Genomic DNA, 19,434 nt, shown 5'->3' with positions numbered 1-19,434 from the left:
AACTTCTGCTGTGTATCTCCATAAATTCACTGCGTTGTTAGATCGTCTCTTCCTCTGTCAAGCCCCTAGAATAAAACTTTATTTTAGGGTATACTTTTAATGTAAATAAATATTTTTCCCATTTCCGTTTTACGTCCTGGAAATAACTAAAGGCACAAATAATTAATGCATCAGTCTCCATACGTATGGATACATATACTCATTTCAATCCCTGCTGAAAAGAAATATTTTCTGTGAAACTATATTTGAATTTTAAAATTCTGCTTTAGAGTGCAAATACATTGAATACACAAAACAGCGTGTCCCATTGATTTAGAGTTGGACACACAAACTGGAAACAAAAATGAGATCAAAAGTTGAAATATGTTTGACCAAACTGGCATTTGATCCTATTGATGCTCTAATTTCACCACGGGCCCAACAGGAGAAAACTCACATACATTCTCCACACTTTTACGCAGCACTGAGGCTTTCCTACATAGATAATGGCAGGTAGAAATTTAGGAACGCTGGGATGTGTTCACCAACCAGTCAAATTGAGATGCTTAGTGGTTTCTTTCTCTTGGGATCTGAACAAGCCTTGCTGTCACAGCCTTTGTTGCAGGGCTTTAAACTTTATGAGGGTACGTTCTTTGCTGACCGACTGAAAGAAAGACTTCAAACACTGCTCATGCGGTGTCACAAGAGAAGTCTGATTAATTATTCTATGACAGAAACATGAGTCCTCAGTGACATCGGTTTCCCCAGATATGTTTATAGCACAATGCCACCACTTACTGTCTCCCCGGCAGAGTAGAGGCCCCAGTTTATAAGCTGCTTCTGAGTGCGGTCGGCCCGTGTCTGTAACCACGATCTTCCTTACTGGCAGGTGTTCTTTATAAGAAAGGAATCCAGTGTCATTGGTCCTAAAAAACAGTAACAACAACAAAAATCCTTAAAATTACAATTTGTAATTATAAAATAAGCAATAATCCTCACTACATTTCAAAGCCAAGGTATTCTGAGCTAAATCTGCACACACAAAAAAAGCAAGGAAACAATTGCTCACTTAAGCATATGAAAATATGGCCACGTTTTCACGTCTCCTGCAGACTGACTATAGCTGGTGATTCTGAAATTCAGTTGAGCATTTTCTACCTTTTCAGTGGAATGGTTATGGCGAGATAATCATTTCATAATGTACAAAAGTATCAAATCTCTACGTTGCATAATATAATATAATATAATATAATATAATATAATATAATATAATATAAATTGTATATATTAAAATAATATTGTATACCAATTATACAATATACTATTGTATAATTAATATACATATTAATATAATATTGTATACCAATTATAATCCAATAGCAAAAACGAATAGAAAACAAGTAAATTAATAAATAATTACATTTAGTATAATGACTGATATTGTGTTCTTAGCTCTACCATTTTGTTATTTGTTGCTTATTTTTTCCCATAGGATTTCCTGTATTTCTGCACCCTCTTTCCTAAATCTCTTGGCTAACTATGTATTTCTTTGTATTCAATTTTATTTTTTACTCACTTTTGAGCTATATGTCTGTTTATAGTTTTTAATGTTTGCTTTACGGATCTTTACATGATGCATCTTTAATTCATCCACTTTACTTAGATTTTATGTTATATTACTTAATATAAAATGTCAGAAGCTTACTACAGGATAATATTCTTAACCTCCCCCTACCCTCCACCACACACACACCTGCTCCTTGTGTTATTGCGGTAATATAGTTTAAATCTAGGTGTTATAAATGTTATAATAAAATTAAACAGTAAATTTTAATTTACTTTTTTAATGAAAAAACAAAGAACTTAAATGCTGGCTTTTATATTTCCTGACAGAATCATGATTTCCAGCCTTCTTCGTTCCTTTCTGAAGATGAGTTTTCGTCTGGTATTATTTCTCTTCAGCCTGTAGCATTTCTGTTAGTATACTGTTACAGTGCACTTGTGTTGGGAACAAATTCAGCATTTCCTTAATCTGAAAAGGACTTTATTTCACCTTCAGTTTTGAAATATCTATTTATTTAGTATAGAATTCTAGGTTGACATTGCTTTCTTTCTCAGCACATTAAAGAGATCATTCCATTGTCTTCTGACCTGTGCTTCTGATGAGGAGTCAGCCTTCACTGGTATCTCTCTGTTTTCCTGCATGGAATGCATTCCACCAGATCTGTCCAACCTGGCTGTTGCTTTTACAATATTTATCTTTATCATTTTTTTTTAGCAGCAATTTGAACAATAAGCCAAGGTGTGTTCTTCTCTGTTTTTATTCTGCTTCAGATCCTCTGAGTTTCTGGAGTCTGTACATTGATGTTGTATTAGTGATCTACCATGGCAGAACAAACTATCCTAAAACTTCACGACTTAAAACAACATTTATGATCTATGTTTCCGTGTGTCAAGAATCTGGGCAGAGCTCAACAGGAGAGTCTGGCTCCGAGTCCCCCGCCCAGCTGCAACGAGAGTGTTGGCAAGGACTACCGCCATCTCAGTGCTTGACAGGGGAAGGATCTGCTTCCAAGCTCACTCATGTGGTTCGTCGTTGGCAGTGGTCTGCTCCTTGCCAGCGGATGGACTGAGGGCCCTGGCTCTTCACTGGCGTCGGTTGATGGTCACCTTCAATTCCTTGCCATATGAGCCTCTCCCCAGGACAGCTCACGACACGGCAGATTGCCTCAACAAAACAGGAGTCGCAGAGAGAGTTGCAAGGAAATCAGAAATCATAGTCTTTTGTGACTCCATCTCAGAAGTGACTCTCCTCCCTTTGATCATATTCTATTTATTTAAAGCAAGTCACAAGGTCCAAGTGAAATGCCACTGAAATGTCCCTAGAGCTCGTTCAGTTTTCCAGGGGTAGCTCTCTGCTTGATTCCCAGAAACCTCCCCTGTGCATATGCGGTTCAGGGCAGTCGGGGCCCTGAGGGGAGTTGACAGAGTGAACTCTGCCCAGGTAGTTTTCTTCTTTCTGGGATTTCCACTCCCTCCTCAATTTTTAGTCATTTTGGCAGCCCTAAACTCTGTCCTCTGATACCTGGAGCCGAAAAAATCTAGTATTCCCTTGGAGTCCTAACCACCTCATGGCATGTGGTTTGGTGAGTGCCCTCGTGCGAAAAAGCATATAAACATCTATCTCACCCACTTGAATTCCTTCTTTCAAGGGTCAAAGTCCCCCAACCTTGGCAGTTTCTGCCTACATTGGGCTGCTCTCCACCTTCTTCAACTAGGTGCTTTCCTAAACATATTTCCAGAGATTATAAGTGTGTCTAAGGAAGGTTAGCTCCATGCAAGCTACTTTACCAGGAGCAGAATTTAATACGAGAAATTTTAAAATCTTATTTTTAAAAATGACTTTTTTTGAGCGAGAGAGAAAGAGAGCACACAGGGTGGGGAGGGGCAGATGGAGAGGGAGAGAGAGAGAATCTTCAGTAGCCTCCACACCCAGCACGGAGCCCAACGTGGGGCTCGATCCCACAACCCTGAGATCATGACCTGAACCGAAATCGAGTTGGACATGTGACAGACTGAGCCACACCAGGTGCCCCTAAAAATTATTTTTGATGAATAATATGTTACAGAGGCATTGGAGAAATTTGGTGATTAGGTTAGGTATTTTTCCTGGTAAGCACTGCTATTAACATTTTATTTGCACTTTAAGACACACTATTATTGTGTAGGCATTTTGTGTGTGTGTGTGTGTGTGTGTGTGTGTGTGTGTGTGTGTGTGAAGGCAGTGAGGAAAAGAGTGCCCTCCACAGAAGGTAGATATTCTGAAAAACTGGAGTTTGAACAAGAAAGACAATACTCTATGAAACATGTAACACTAAAAATATAATCGTGACTCCATGCAGAAACCTCCTTTTAGAGTATTCTAAAATAATCTTTTTTTAAATATAATGTAGCTTTGATGTTTGCCAAATAAATACACAGAGTATTCCATAATTCAAAATGTGAGCTCAATTAACAACGGACTGATTACTGAAATTAACGTAGATTCTGTAACCAAATCAATCCCATTTACAGCCAAACTGACTATTAGTACTTTTAAAAATAATTCTTGGGGTACCTGGTTGGTTCAGTTCGTTGAGCCTCCGAGTTCAGCTCAGGTCATGGTATCACAGGTTCATGGGTTCGAGCCCCACATCAGGCTCTGTGCTGACAGCTCAGAGCCTGGAGCCTGCTTCCGATTCTGTGTCTCCCTCCCTCTCCGCCCCTCTCCCACTCGCACTCTCTCTGACAAAAATAAATAAGCGTTAAAAAAATTTTTTTTAGATAATTCTTATGAACAGATCCAGGTGCTTAGTGATGTAAGATATACATATGGAATGTTGAAATGCGAATAGGAAAATTTAAAAACCTTTCACTTCACAAATAAATAAAACCAATGTATATTTCAACTCTAGTCTCAAATATACTAAATATCTTTTCAAAATTTTCAAAGGCAAACATACACATAAGGCTTCTCTTCTACTTAAAACAATATTTCAGCCTTAGTTTTCAAATCCCTAAGTGTTTTAGATTTCCTTTTTTGAGGTATGATAAATAGACTATTAGTTCTTTGTGGCATGGTTTGTCCTTAAAAAAAACTAAAGAGCTACAAGTTCAAACAACTGTGAGACTTTCTAAGTTTACATGTTTAAAGGTTTTAGAGGTAGATTATTGAAGAACTGTGCTTCAGTAATTAATGGCTATAAGTATATTTTGAAAATAATAGAATTCTTAACCACATTCAATTTTAAAAAGAATGATAACTGACTCACAATGGAGAGGAAACATGAAACAGATGTCTCTATTTCATCCTATTACAAAAATAAAATGTAATGATTTGTGGTCCATTTCCAAAAAACTCAAATAAAAAGATACTGGTCTTCACATTTAGGATTCAAACTGATTGTAACACATTTCATCAAAACATACCTTTATCTAATTTCTTCACTGTACTAATTTGTTCAGTATCTGCCTCGCTCTGCTGTATGTTCTGAGTGATTCATTTTTAACAATAAACTTTATATCGGGGTGTCTGGGTGGCTCAGTCGATTAAGCGTCCGACTTCGGCTCAGGTCATGATCTCACGGTTCGTGAGTCTGACCCCTGCCTCGGGCTCTGCGCTGACAGCTCAGAACCTGGAGCCTGCTTTGGATTTTGTCTCTCCCTCCCTCTCTCTTTCTCTGGCCCTCCTCCTCCCTCTCTCTCTTTATCTCCCTCAAAAATAAATAAACATTAAATAAAAACAACTTTATTTTGCATAAGGAAATCACCATTCATTCCGGTCAGCGTCACAGTTGCAGTAATACTGAGAATCAATGCAGTTCCCTTCTAATCCACAAGTACACTTCTGAGGATCAGGCAAAGAACCTCCCCAGTACGTCTGTGTTTCATTGGTTCTTCCAACCCACCAACTCAGGGGGCGTCCGTCTGAAAGATAAATGCGAGAAATGTGACATCGGCTCTAGACCCCACAGCCTTCCAGGCCAGTCCATTCCCGTCTTTCCCAAATCAGTCAAAAGACTGAAGGCAGGAAAAGAAAGGCTGGTCTGATGTAATGATATTCCAAAGACTGCTACTGATGGCATTTCCTTAAGAAAGCTTTTAAAAAATATATTTTATTATTTAAGCTTAAGTGGTCAATATATTTTTCTTTAAGTAGAAACCAGTAGTTCCTTTTTAATTCAGGCATGACATTTAAAAATGTTTTGAGAGGAGTTCACATATGTAAGTTCTTTAAAAATAATTTCTGAAACAAGAAGGCATCAAAATATAAACCACAGTAATTATGATATCAGAAGCAAAATTGATTTGAGATCATGAAATGCTCATTAAAACACTACAGAATGTTATGGAAAGTCAGCGATTGATCTCAATACATTTATTCAACTAAAAACACATGAGCTGTTTATTTACATTAGGCCTTGTATGGCACCCCCTCCTTATGATTTAGGATCTATTTGGAAGTATGTGGGTTTTTTTCTTCCATTTAATGGCTTGGCTATTTATTTGGAGACTACAGAAATAACACTGAAAGATCTTTATGCCTGAAGCAAACGCTACACTCAAAAACAAAGTTTCCCTTAGCCAAGTGCATTGCTTTCTATGATGAATGTTCAGCTTCCAGCTCCTTCTCAGAGTTACGACTAAACATGATGCCAAAGAACTAGCACAAAGAATAGACAGAACATTCAGGTGAGGAATGCAGGCAATCTGTCTTAGCAAAAAACAATAGGTAGTGAGGAAAAATCATAGTCATTTGAGAATCAGGGCATGGGAAGAATGTGACATCAAATCAGTCAGCTCCTCAAAGTTGTTAGATCATTTTTCTGTTGACTTTCAAAACTTTTAAGTTACTGCCATGAGCCCTATTGAAAATACGGGACTTATACTAATTTCTCCCTCATTTACAAATGTCAATGCTCATAACAACTTACTATTTGATTAAACCTCTACTAATGCTGATAACCTCTCTCCCAGTGTTCCAGCACATACCATGCCAAAAAACCCAAGTGAAGTGGAAGTTTGTGTTATGGATAAAGACATTAAAATCAAGGTTTTTCATTTTTTTTTTAATTGCATGATTAACTTAACCATCTTGAAACATTTAATAGGTATATTCCAATATACTGCTTAAACATTATGTGTTCATAGATTAAAAAGAAAATAAATTATTCCTAAATATTGAATAATATTTTCACCAATCTTCCTTGAAACCACTGAATGTTTTAAAGTACCAAGGACATGCGGTTCCCTTTAAGACTTTTTCAAGTGTCCTGAAGAATTTAAATAAGTATAGGGAAGAATGAAGAAAGTCATGAGAAATTTTCTAAGTTAAAAATTAAAATTATAAAATATCAGTGATCATGGTAGGACATTCCCCTTCCCATAGTTAAAATCCCAAATGACCTGAGTATCCACATCGATCATCTTTTCAATGTGCTGAGTCATAGCTCCACAGCTTGCAGAAAATTTATTTTCATACACATCCCACTTTATTCGTCCACAGTTATGGCACCATTATTATTTCAAACTGCTCTACCTTTAAGATCTGAAACTGTAAACTTAACTTGTCTGACACCACCTTCCTGTTCTTCCCTGTGTATTTCTTATTGTGAACTTAAACTCCAAATTGTTCTATTTTCCTTTTTTTTTATGTTTATATATTTATTTATTTGAGAGAAAGAGAGAGAGAATTTGTGGGGGAGGGGCAGAGAGAGAGAGGAAATGAGACAAATACTCCGAAGCAGGCTCTGTTTTGTTTAGCGCAGAGCGCGAGGCGGGGCTCGAACCCACGAAGGGTGAGATCATGACCTGAGCTGACGTCAGGTGCCCAACGAACTGAGCCACCCAGGCGCCCCTGTTCTCTCTATTTTCAAACTCAAGTTCATTCCATATGAGTTCTTGGGTGATGGACCTGACGAAAATCTGTGTATGTAACAAGCATCATCACCCTTTGTTCTACAGCCTTTTCTTTACTAGTGGCTCTCAAGCCTGGCTGAAACACCCAGATGCATGGGCACCATTGGCCATGAAGGGAGGGGTTCCTTCACACTCTATACTGTGCTCTTTACTTTGGGTGGTGCTTGCTCGCCAACCCCTTGGGGATTTTGTTTTCTGTTTCTTCCAGAGTTTGGCTGATTTGTGACTTTGATGCTTATCTTCCCTTTTGTCTTTCTTTTCTAGTTAGGCAACTCAGTTCATTTTGTTGCACCTCATTCATTTATCCTTCCATAAATAAGGTTCTCATTCTTCTTAGATTACACTTCCATATTTGCTTAACTATGTTTTTAGATTCTAAGCATCAATGAACAATCAGTTGCATACTAAACTGCTACGTGAACTATAACCGTGATGCACCAGAGAGCTGAAAAGAGAGAAGCTCACTTCAGGCACTTTGTATGTGCTGTGCTATGTCATCCAATTATTGCCACACCCTGTGAGGTTGGTACCACTGGCCCCATGTCATAGAAGAGAAAGATTCATCTATCCAAGCACTATACCTAATCAACAAGAGCCCTGGAATTTGAACCCACATCTCTCCCTGCCTTTAAGTCTTAAGCTCTTTACACTGTAATTGTCTGATGGTCATTCACAAATGGGATTGAGGTTTCAGGGGGGGTAAGATGTGAGAGGAGACCAGCAAGATGGGGAGGGTTGGTGGGGGTAAATGGCCAAACGAGGACATTCTGAAATAGAGGAAGGAGAAAAAGGAGGAGAGGGTGCGAAGCCAGTCATAAGGGAAAGAATAATCTGGTTGTATTATGTGGGTGGACAGTAAGTAGAAGAGCTGCTTAACTAGAAGCAACAAGTGCAAATGTCATCCCGAGAGTTCAAAATCTTGGGGCACCTGGGTGGCTCAGTCAGTTAAGCATCCGATTCTTGATTTCCACCCAGGTCACGATCCCATGGTTTTGCGAGTTTGAGCCCCAACTGGGGCTCGGTGCTGACTCTGCAGAGCCTGTTTGGGATTCTCTCTCTCTCTCTTTCTCTCTCTCTCTCTGTCCCTCCCCAGCTCCCAGCTTGCATTCTCTCCGTCTCCCTGAAAATAAATAAATGAACTTAAAAAAAAAGGGTTCAAAATCTTTCTGCTTGACCCATATGACACATGACATTCACATATGAAATGCATGTCTTTTAAAATTGTTGTCATGGTATTCAGACCTCTCTTAAGATAACAAACAGGGGTAAGCATTCGCCAAGTAGCTTTATTGTGCAGATGTCTCAGAACCTTTCTAATTTCGAAAGAAGAATATACCTCAATATTACTCCTAGAAAACAGTGTCTTAGGGAATGGTATGAATCAGACAAGAGTCTGTTTTGGACGGACAGCAAAGAGGAAGGCCTGGAGCTTCGTTAAGTAGAAAAGCGTCATGACGGAAGTCGTGTTTCTTAAAGCTTCATTCCCTTCAAAAAAATTAAATTCTAGATTACACATTGGGTGATGAGAAGATATGAGGGATGCCTACGGGAGGCCAGATGGAAAGCGCCTGCAGTAAATTCCAGCACTGCGCCGGCACTGGGCGGTGGGGCCCAAGATACCGTCATCACATAATGAGATGTTCTAACGGGAAAATAAAACCAAACACAGAATTGAAGAGCAGACTGGTTATTAAAAGGAGAATAAAGGAAAGAGTTAAAAGATGTTTTTCTGATTTCCGATTTAAACTGCTGAATAAACTGTTTTGAGCAGCCTATTCTAATTTTCAATTTTACCCAGAGGCTAGCTGCCAACAATCCATGAAAAAAGAGTCGCACAGAATAGTCACTTTGAGAAAAGTGAGTCATATTTTCATTAACTCTCTTCCTGATAAAACAAACCGTATGTGTCACCTGCCCTTTCTAAAGGATAGACACTGAGCATTCATTGAGGATCAGAATGAAGCTCCTTTCTGTAGAGTTATCTGACTGAGGCCAGGAAGAGACTCCGAAGGCAATCGAGGTTTTGAACAAAGCTCAGAGTAAATTGACCTTGTTCTTTCTTCGGGCAAAAGCATTGCTGTGACTTCCAGACTGTGACACGTTTGCTAAGTATACAGCGGGCAGACACGCTCCGTGGCCGAATGCCACCACCACCACGGCATAATTCAAATCCTCGGGAGCTGGTTAAGTAAAGCGACTGCGCCATGTGCACACAGGGACAGGTGCCTCAGTTTCCTTACCTTGTTTATTGGCAAGCCGTGACTTCTTGCAGTAGTAGGTAAGCTCCTGCTCACAGTGGTCCGCAAGGTTAATTGTGGCCTGGAGCTGCTCCATGCTGGCCACATACTCGAAAAACCCAGCATATGGGTTCTCTGGGTTAGTGTTTCTGACTCTTGTTAGGTCAGAGCCATTGTGCTGTATGACGGTCCATGCAGTTTCTTGTATGCAGAAATGGGGAAGAAAGAGAGGAGACCATCACTAGTCTGCAAAAGTTAAAATAAATAAAGAAAATCAAAATCACCTTTTATCTGAGTGAAATTTTTCTAGTCATCAAACCTCTCTGAGAGGTTTCAACACAAATGGGTTCTTAAAATATTTAAATTATAGTAAAGTGACTCTTTTCCCTGAAGTTTATACGACTGCCATGCATTTGCCATGATTTTTATTTTACGTGGCCATATAATTTAACCAGAAAATGTTTATGGTGAAAATATTAAGAAAACTAATTATTAAAATTTGCGACACGTTTCATTTCATTGAATCCAATATTCTATTTTTTAAAGATGCATCATGATTTTACTTAAAAAAACAAAAGAAAAAGCTGCCTATTATAACTATAAAACATTGTTGATTATTGACGCACCCTGAATTCAGGGATGCTACGATGTGAAAAAAGGTGTATCTGTGAATTTCTGAAATATTTTAAATTATATGATATAAGCGACGATTTTTCTACTCTTAAAAATTCCCTTTACCATTCCCTTCACCAGCAAAGAAAGGTCAGATTTTTATGGGCTATATATATCTCTCTCTTCAGACAACATTTAATTATGAGTGCCCATCCTTTCTTTTTTAAATCGAATTTTAAATATTCATTTTGGTATTGTGTGATGTGCATAGTTATGGAATACAATAGGACGTTACTTCCTTGAGCTGAACACATCTGATACAGCATCAGCAACTCAACTAAAATAAAAAATAAAGTATCTTTGAGTCCTTGCTAGAGCAATCCCTATCGACACTTGAATGTCTGTAAACATTACCATCATAATGATTACCACAATTATGAAATGAAATAAAAATCCTACAATGTTTGTAACGGAAGATAGGCATATTGTATCTAGCCTTCAACCTTCCCAGAAATTGACTTCGCATTATATTTACGGTGATAGATGCAGGCACAAGAACAGATTAATCAAAAGTCCTCTGATTTAATAGGTAAGAAACAGATTGGAAGTTGTCAAAACTCTGCTATCTATGTGATGTTAAGTCACATAACTCTTCTGTATTACAGAGGACTATTCCAAATTGGAGGAAACAGTAGGTAGAATTTCCTCCCCTCTCTTTAGCTAATGCATTCACATGGATCGACGATCAAAACAAGATAAGAGATTTCACTCCCATGCCTCACCAGGTCACCAGAATTTTGAATAGAAAGATCTGTCTGCTAAATAAGACGGGAGGCAACTTTGACAGTCTTATTGCCTTCTATGTGTGAGTGCATCACTATTTTTCTTGGAAACAATAGCCGTTACTTTTATTTCTGCTTTGCATTTCTCCTCACCATTCAGCTTTATCAGTAAATTAATTTCCTTAAAGAGGACATGATATAAAAGGTAATGAGGGGCGCCTGGGTGGCGCAGTCGGTTAAGCATCCGACTTCAGCCAGGTCACGATCTCGCGGTCTGTGAGTTCGAGCCCCGCATCAGGCTCTGGGCTGATGGCTCAGAGCCTGGAGCCTGTTTGTGATTCTGTGTCTCCCTCTCTCTCTGCCCCTCCCCCGTTCATGCTCTGTCTCTCTCTGTCCCAAAAATAAAAGGTAATGAAATTAATTATGGATGGCCAGACTGACATAGTATAGAGACCGTCAGGATATTTGAGTTGCAGATCTGGAACAGATGTGCCCTTAAGAAAGTCTGGTAAAATCTGAGCCTCCATTTCCAAAATTAGAAAATAAACTGGCAGAATATAGGACAATATCATAGGTCTGAAATTCTATGATTTTAGCCAACCCAACCTTCACTGTTAGAGGTTTGTGATTATTGGGGCGCTTGGGTGGCTCAGTCGGTTAAGCGTCTGACTCTTGGCCCGGCACAAGTCAGGACCTCATGGTTTGTGGGATCGAGCCCCGCCTCGGTCTGCTTGGGATTTTCTCTCTCCCTCTCTCCCTGCCCCTCCCTCGCTCACGTGTGCTCACTCGCACTCTCAAAAGAAATACATAATCTTTAAGAAAAAAAAGAAGTTCATGATCATTAATCAGGCAAATCCACTAGCCTAGCCTCCACTGGAGTCTGCTTTAATTGTTCAGCAAACAATAAAATTTCCTTGTAATGAATCAATGGACAGCATGAGGAAGCTCGACTCTGGCTGGGTAGCTGCCAAAGGAACAGGACAATATGCCTGCTTTTGTCTCTTTGCCTTTTGGTTCACACCGAGAGGGGCTTCCCTAGAGTTTAGCATCCACTGGGTCACAGTAAACACATGATTCTAAAGGTCTTTTAAGGGGTAAGAAATCCAAGGCTGTGGTGCACGACATCCCTTGAAGGACCGTGCCCAGAAATGCTTCCTTTTGAAATTCTAAAATTTCAGTGTTACGGTAGTTTCTTTAAATGATTTCATTTTTTAAAAATATTTATTCATTTTGAGGGGGGCCGGGGCAGAGAGAAGGAGAAAGAGAATCCCAAGCAGGCTCTGTACCGTCAACACAGAGCCCAGCGCAGGGCTTCAACTCACGAACCGTGAGATCACGACCAGAGCCGAAATCAAGAATCAGACGCTTAACTGACTGAGCCACTCAGGTGTTGCTGATTTCATTTTTCAATAAAAAGTGCTACAAAGCATGAAGTTAAACAGATGCTGCATTTATCAGGCAATCTCGATTTCCGGGGCGAAGCAGAGACATCACGAGGAGCAGTGAGAAAATGAGTGCCCAGCAGCCATGCAAAGCCCCATGTGCTTTGCAAACAGGGGAACCTCTCACAACTATTAACCCTGAGCCTCTCTCCTGCTCTTTCCGACATGATTGCATTAGCCGATGTTTAGAAATTACAACCGTAAAGTACACAGACTTTATCATAATTTGTAAGTCAGCATTTTGTGATTTACTCCATGGGGCTTTTCCACTGGCCTGGAGGCTCCCTGAGAAGAGTGATGGTTTCTGATTTGCTAACCACCGTATCTGCAGCACACAGCACGGGGGCTGGCACAACACGCCCAAAAGACTTTAGTTACAGAACTGAGGGAATAAACACATGAACGAATTAAAGACAAGGTACTCTCCAGACGAGAGTACAACCTTCAGGTTCCATGGTGGCCGTGAGCCTTGCCTTGCCTCTCAGCTGCTTTAGAACTTTGTAAACTGTCAACTCATAGTTTTGCAAAAGAGTAAGTCTGACACTGTGGAGGGCGTGACACATTATCCTACTTTTAATTTAACTGGTTATCTTGCCTCCTATCTGCATTCTATCCATTTGTCTGCATCTAGCTACCGAGATCAAGATTTACACGGGTGGAGGAAGACGGCCGCTCACAGACACAGGAGTCTTTGGATCAGGGGCCATCTGCCCACGGAAAATCTTAGCAGCCTCTAGGCTCTACGGCCCAATGTCCCGTGGGCCAATACAGAGAGCGCCAGACGCGCCCGCCCATGCGGGGTCTGCACCCAAGAGAGGAAACCCCCAAAAGTATGAGACTTGGAGATTACAGGCGATGGCTGGCACATCTTCTCCTCCCCTCCACAGAGGGAGACGGGCCTTCTGGCTCTAGAACGCCACAGATCTCTGGGGAGAGGCGCCAGTCCACAGGTTGTTTAAATCACTTTTGGAGTGCAGGCAAATGCATCTGGGGGGGATAAGCCTTCTCAATCTCTCCAGAGAAATTCACTATCTCTAACTTCCAAGACATATGCATATGAAATTATCCTTTAACACAGGCTTCTAGATTTAATTAATTAATTAATTAATGTGTTTAGTCTTACTTATTGGCTCAGCAAGCAAAGCATTGTTTTCCTTACAACAAGTAATGATTGCCCACAGACGAGCAAATTCCATCCGGCAGAAGTTCAAGGGACTTCCCTTTTCTACTATGGACGAAGCCAGGTCTTCCTCTGTCTGCACATTAATTTCAACATTACCGATGTGCCCCGAGGTCTGTTCTTTGGATTCTCCTTTGAACTGGTTGTAACAGCTTACCAGTTTCCTCATGAACAATGCGTTAAAATCTTTACAATGTGTTTTTGAGCTTTTATTTTTCTATCTGCCTAAGAGTCATGATTGTATTATTATTATTTTTTAATTATCCTCTACCAAAGGCAAAGAGAGTTAAGTTGTTGCAGTAAGGAGACACAGGGACATGAGTAAGGAAAGACAGCTGAAACGGGCAGCAAATCTATGAAATTTAATAAATATACTAAAAAAAAAAAAATGGAAAGGCAGTTTGGGTCCACCGGTGTCTTTCCCCGAAGAGATTTCTAATATATAGATTGTATGTAAAGCACCTGAGTAATTAAGAACCTGATTTATCTTAGGCTGACTGCTATTTTTTAGTGTGATAACAGTGTAAAGAAAAAACATGCTGTTTAAGCAACACTCTTGCAGAGCTCGTGTTCCTTCAGGATTAACAGCGGAGGGTGACAGATGTGATGAAAAGCTGTGAGGTCAGGTAGGAAGTGCTGTGTTCAGGAAAGCCTCGAGATGAAAGGGAAGAGCAGCTAGTGTTCTGGGGCAAAACTGGACGTAAACAAGGCTGCATCTGAATAACGATAGTTGATTATCAGGAAGTTGGATATCAGAGCTATCAGGAAGGCCTGATTGTTGAAATGCCGAGAGTAAAAATAATTTTGTTGTTATAAGTCTTAGGACGCTCCAGCTTTCCCAGGGGATGGTCTCAGGAGCCCCAATCTCAGAGCTTGTTTAGAGAGCAGAGGCCCAGGCCTTGGGCTTGAAAATTGAGTCAGTGAAACTAAATGTAGGAGTCTTGGTGGTGGTGCAGAGAGAAAGAATAAGGTTAAGCGACGGAATTAGCATTATCATCAAAGTTTGAAAGCCCCAGCTCAAGCACTCATCAATCGCTCCCCACTGAAACAATTGTCCTTACAATGCGATGTTTGATCATGAGAAACAACGCCTTGAACCTAGAGCTATTTCATTTTAGAAAGAGCAGTGGATTTAGGGGCTCCTGGGTGGCTCAGTGCGTCTGACTTTGGCTGAGGTCATGATCTGACGGTTCACGGGTTCTAGACCCACGTTGGGCTCTGTGCTGACAGCTGGGAGCCTGAAGCCTGCTCAGATTCTGTGGCTCTCTCTCTCTGCGCCACCCCCGCGCCCAAAAAATAAACTTAAAAAAAAAAAAAAAGAAAAGAAAAAGTGGATTTAGTGTAGAAGAAAAAAGCCATGTACATTTCTAAAGAGACAGCCACTGGGATTCCTATGATCCTGTCTACTTATTTTTAAATTATATTTACAGTACTCTGTTTAGAAAGAATTTTCAGTCTTTAACATAGTTTGGGAAATTATCCATTCAAAAGAAGTTTCCTTTGTAGTTTTTAGCTTGTAATGCTTCAAGGTATTTAAATCCACGTGGAATCATTTGTTTGACAACGATTCTAGACCAATAACTGGATTTTTTTTAAGTTACCCATTTGTAAGTTACTGATTCAGCATTTTGCCTTGTTTTTATAATGTTTATACTTGATTTATACAACTAGAGGATATGTTACTGGCTATAAGCAATGTAACACTGATAGAACACAGCCTTTTCTAGTGGAAAAATGTTCAGACTGGGAGAAAGGAGACAAGGTTTTAGTCCCTGATTGCTCCCTAATGATTCTTTCCCCAACCTCCCTGCTTTCCTCATTTGCAAAAACCAGATCAATAGGGAACGTTTCAAGCTGTAACATTATTTTTCACTGGGTTGTTACACTCTGGGATTGCCACTTTAGCGTCAATGTATTTCAATATTCTGGGGTTTCTGATGACACTTAGCTGACTCCTAACTGGATTATCTGTATCTGCTCTCAATGGCTTGCTTTTCAAATGGCTTTACATGTTGCGAATGTCCTCTCCAGCATCAATGCTTTCTGATCATTTTGCTGAGGCAAAATTAACCTCTGTATGTGTGCATATACATATTTCCTTCATGTCCGTCAGAGTTGTTATCGAATTAGCACGACGCTTCGTTGACTGCGATAAGGCTCGTGACTGGTAAAGTAATATGAGGAGGTAAATGTTGATTTAGTAGAAAGGGAACAATTCATTCCATAAAATGAAACTCGGAATTTCCTTGTCATTTAGGTAATTTAAGTGCACATGGCCTATCAGTTTTGGAATTATTGTCCATACAAAGATAATATATGTATGTATGTGAATGTAACTCAATCCTCACTATTTGCAGTTCCTCATTATCTGGAAATCGCCTACTGCCTAAAATTTATTTGAACCCCCAAATCATGACTCGAGGCACTCTTGTACATCTACAGACATGTACACGCAGCAAAAAGCTTGAGTTGCCCAATCCACACGTATCCAAAAAAAATTTTTTTTTAACAATGGCCTCGAAGTGTGGTGCTCAAGAGCTGTCTAGTATTTCGAGTGCAAGAAGGCTGTGTGACGTGCCTCATGAGAAAACAGGTGCTAGAATAAACCTCGTTGAAGTGTGAGTCACAGTGCTGTTGGTTGTGAGTTCAATGTCAATGAATTAACAGTATGTATTAAATAAGGTGTCTCTAATCTGAAACACAAGTCAAACAAGGCCATGTGTTGATCGGTTGATGAGAATGTTGGCTAATCTGGTGTCTGTTGTTGCTTTGTGGAACATAACGATGTGATAATCACGGATAATGAGTCTTGTGTGTGTATGTGTGTGGTGTGTGTCTATGTTTCTTAAAGTTTTAAAGATTACAGATACTTATCAACCTAGAGGTATCTGATTTATAGAATCAAAACCTTCTAAGCATGTGCCTGTGGATACTTCAGGATGCATTGTGGGAACACAGGATTCACAAGGACGCAGGGATAGATTGTTAAATGTCACTCACAACCCAAGCTGTACGAACAGGAAAAATCAAAAAGTTATTTGACACTTAAAATTCCTGTATTTCACCGCAAAGTCTTCCCTTCCTCTCTGTGAAGTATTTTCAAATGTATTATGTTTCAACCTCACATAATAGAACAGTCTGTTTTGGGAAGTTGGAGAAGCACAGGTCCAAAGCAGCGATTCTCAAAGCTAGGTACACAGAGGAGTCAACTGGGAAGATGTGTAAAATATTGATTCTGTTGTCACCGCAACCACGTTGTCAGAACCTGACTCAAGTGCTGCCTGGAGGTCCGTGTTGGGTACAAGAGGGAACGTCACTGAAGGGACACACATGCGGGAATCATGTGTCTTAGGGTGCTTTGGTGTGTGGGCAGTGCCCGAATGTTTGTGCCCCCCTCCATTCATATGTTGAATCATCGGGTAATTAGGTCACGAGGGTGGGGATCAGTCGTCTTGTAAAAGAGACCCCAGAGACCCTCTTCCATCACATGAGAATACCAGAAGTCTGTGGCCCAGGAGAGACCCTCAGTTGACTATGCCGGTGCCACGAGCTTGGACTTCCCAGTCTCTAAAACTGTAAGAAACGAATTTCTGTTGTCTGTAAGCTACCCAGTCTGTGGTTATTTTGCTACAGCAGCTCAAATGGACTAAGACAGGCAATGCCTTCAATGACTGTGAGAACAAATGGAAGACGCCTAGCTGTGTTACACGAAAAACCTTTGAAGATACAGTCTAATTTTCTAATTTTCCCAAATATCTGTTGCCATGGTTTCAGCACCATCCTCCAGGTTTTAGAATTACACATTAATCCAAAGGAACTTTTGCTCCCATATTCAACAGCCTTTCTCAGTATCTCCTTTGAATGTGTCACAGACATCTCAAACTCAAAATGTGTAAAATTTTGACCGAGCTGCTGGTCTTTGCCCTCAAACCTTTTCTGACCACCTCTCAAATGTCGGCAACTCGACTACTCCAGCTGCCCAAGCCAAAACGTGGTGTTATTTTGGTTTCCTTTTGTTTTCTCACATCTCACACATACTTGGTGAGAAAGTCAAAACTGCCTCCACCATCCACACTGCTATTATCTACCATCATCCTCTTGCCTGGATTCTTGCACTACTTGAACTGGTTGTCCAAGCGGGTTTCCACTCCTACTACAGACATACAGGGACACATACATTATACACACGTACACATAGATCTGCATCTTATATATAGCCATGCCTATGGAGCGTATGTGTGTATATGCATGTGTGTGTATGTGTGGACCCCTGCTCCTAGATGGGCATTTCCCAACACTGGAGCCATCATGATCCCTCTGAAGGCAGTCAGAGTGCATCCATCGGTGCTTAAAAGTCCCCAGTGTCTTCTCATCTCATTCAAAGTAACTATCAGGGACTTTACAACATTGTTGTAAGGACCTCGTGACTTCCCCGCCTGCCCCTGCCTTACTCGACTCTCTTGCTCTCCCACTACTCCCAGATAACTTGCCACACTCCTACCACACTAGATTTGTTGCTGTTTTCTGAAAGCACCTGGGAAGATCACTGCTCTCAGCACTTAGCACTTGCTATTTCCTTTGCCTGGAAGGTTCTTGCCCCAGATATTCACTGCCTGATTTTTAAGTAGTGAATCTTCCTCCGAAACACCTCCTACTTCAATTTAATATTTCCTTTATCTGTTTTGCTCCAGAAAACTGTGACTTCCTGACACAGAGCTATTCAATGTAAACTTTTGGCCACGATGGAATAGGCAGCTGCTGAGCAGTTAAAATATGGCCGGTGAGGTTGGAAAACAGGACGGTTAACTTAATCTTGTTTTTATTAATTTAAATTTAAAATGTATTCCAATTCATTTAGCTTTATTAATTAATTAATTAGTTTTTATTAAATTTGAATCGAGGGTTGCTTGGGTGGCTCAGTCGGTTGAGTGTCCGACCTCGGCTCAGGGCATGATCTCACTGGTCGTGAGTTTGAGTCCCGTATCGGGCTCTGTGCTGACAGCTCAGAGCCTGGAGCCTGCTTCGGATTCTGTGTCTCCCTCTCTCTCTGTCCCTCCCCCACTCACACTCTAACTTCCTCTCTGTCAAAAATAAATAAACATTAAAAAAATTGAATCAAAATAGGCATTTGTTACAAGTGGCTACTACAGTAGACGGCACAGTTCATCCAGAATCCATTTTTTGGGGTTTGATGAGGCAGAGATCAAGATTCCTTTTTATGACATTTATATACACCCCCTCCCCTCCCCCTGCCGGCTCCCCAGCACCACTGGTTGAAAGACCATATTCCCTTCACTGTATATCAATGCCTTTGGAGTAAGTCAACTACCCATATGGTTCTTCCTGTCCCTTCAAATCTGCTGATAAATCTTAGAATCTGCGTTCCAGTTTTCACCAAAGCAATTATATCAACAAATAAACACTCCACTGGAATTTTAATTAAGGTTTTCACTGAATCAATACCTACATGGGATGAATTGAGATTTATACTATACTGAGTTTCCCAATCAATGAAATTTTTACATTTCCCCATCTAGTTAGAATTTCAATTTATCTCATGAGCATTTTATCCTTATCTATATAGAAACCATGCATATCTTTCATTAGATTTATTACCTTGTATTTGAGATTTTTTTATGCTATTGAAAATAAAATCTAAAACTTCATTTTGCTTATTGCTGGTATACAGACATGAAATTAGTTTTTATATTAACTTGATATCCAGTGATCACCCTAAAGTTTAT

General features: G+C 40.1%; 1 protein-coding gene across 5 annotated transcripts in view; it reads right to left on the bottom strand.

Moving 5' to 3' along the window:
* The window catches only part of CNTNAP4 (contactin associated protein family member 4), a 255,955-nt gene that overhangs the window by 56,529 nt on the left and 179,992 nt on the right, over positions 1-19,434 (bottom strand). For all 5 annotated transcript variants that reach the window (XM_045443602.1, XM_045443603.1, XM_045443605.1 and 2 more), the window contains 3 exons: positions 9,678-9,875; positions 5,289-5,445; positions 778-905 (listed from right to left, as the gene is read on the bottom strand). In XM_045443602.1, coding sequence (XP_045299558.1) covers positions 778-905; positions 5,289-5,445; positions 9,678-9,875 — 483 coding nt within the window. The remainder of the gene's footprint in view (positions 1-777; positions 906-5,288; positions 5,446-9,677; positions 9,876-19,434) is intronic.

Source organism: Leopardus geoffroyi, chromosome E2, assembly GCF_018350155.1.
Source record: "Leopardus geoffroyi isolate Oge1 chromosome E2, O.geoffroyi_Oge1_pat1.0, whole genome shotgun sequence".
NCBI lineage: Eukaryota > Metazoa > Chordata > Mammalia > Carnivora > Felidae > Leopardus > Leopardus geoffroyi.
Note: the sequence above shows the minus strand (reverse complement) of the source record. Positions and strands in the feature narration are given on the sequence as shown.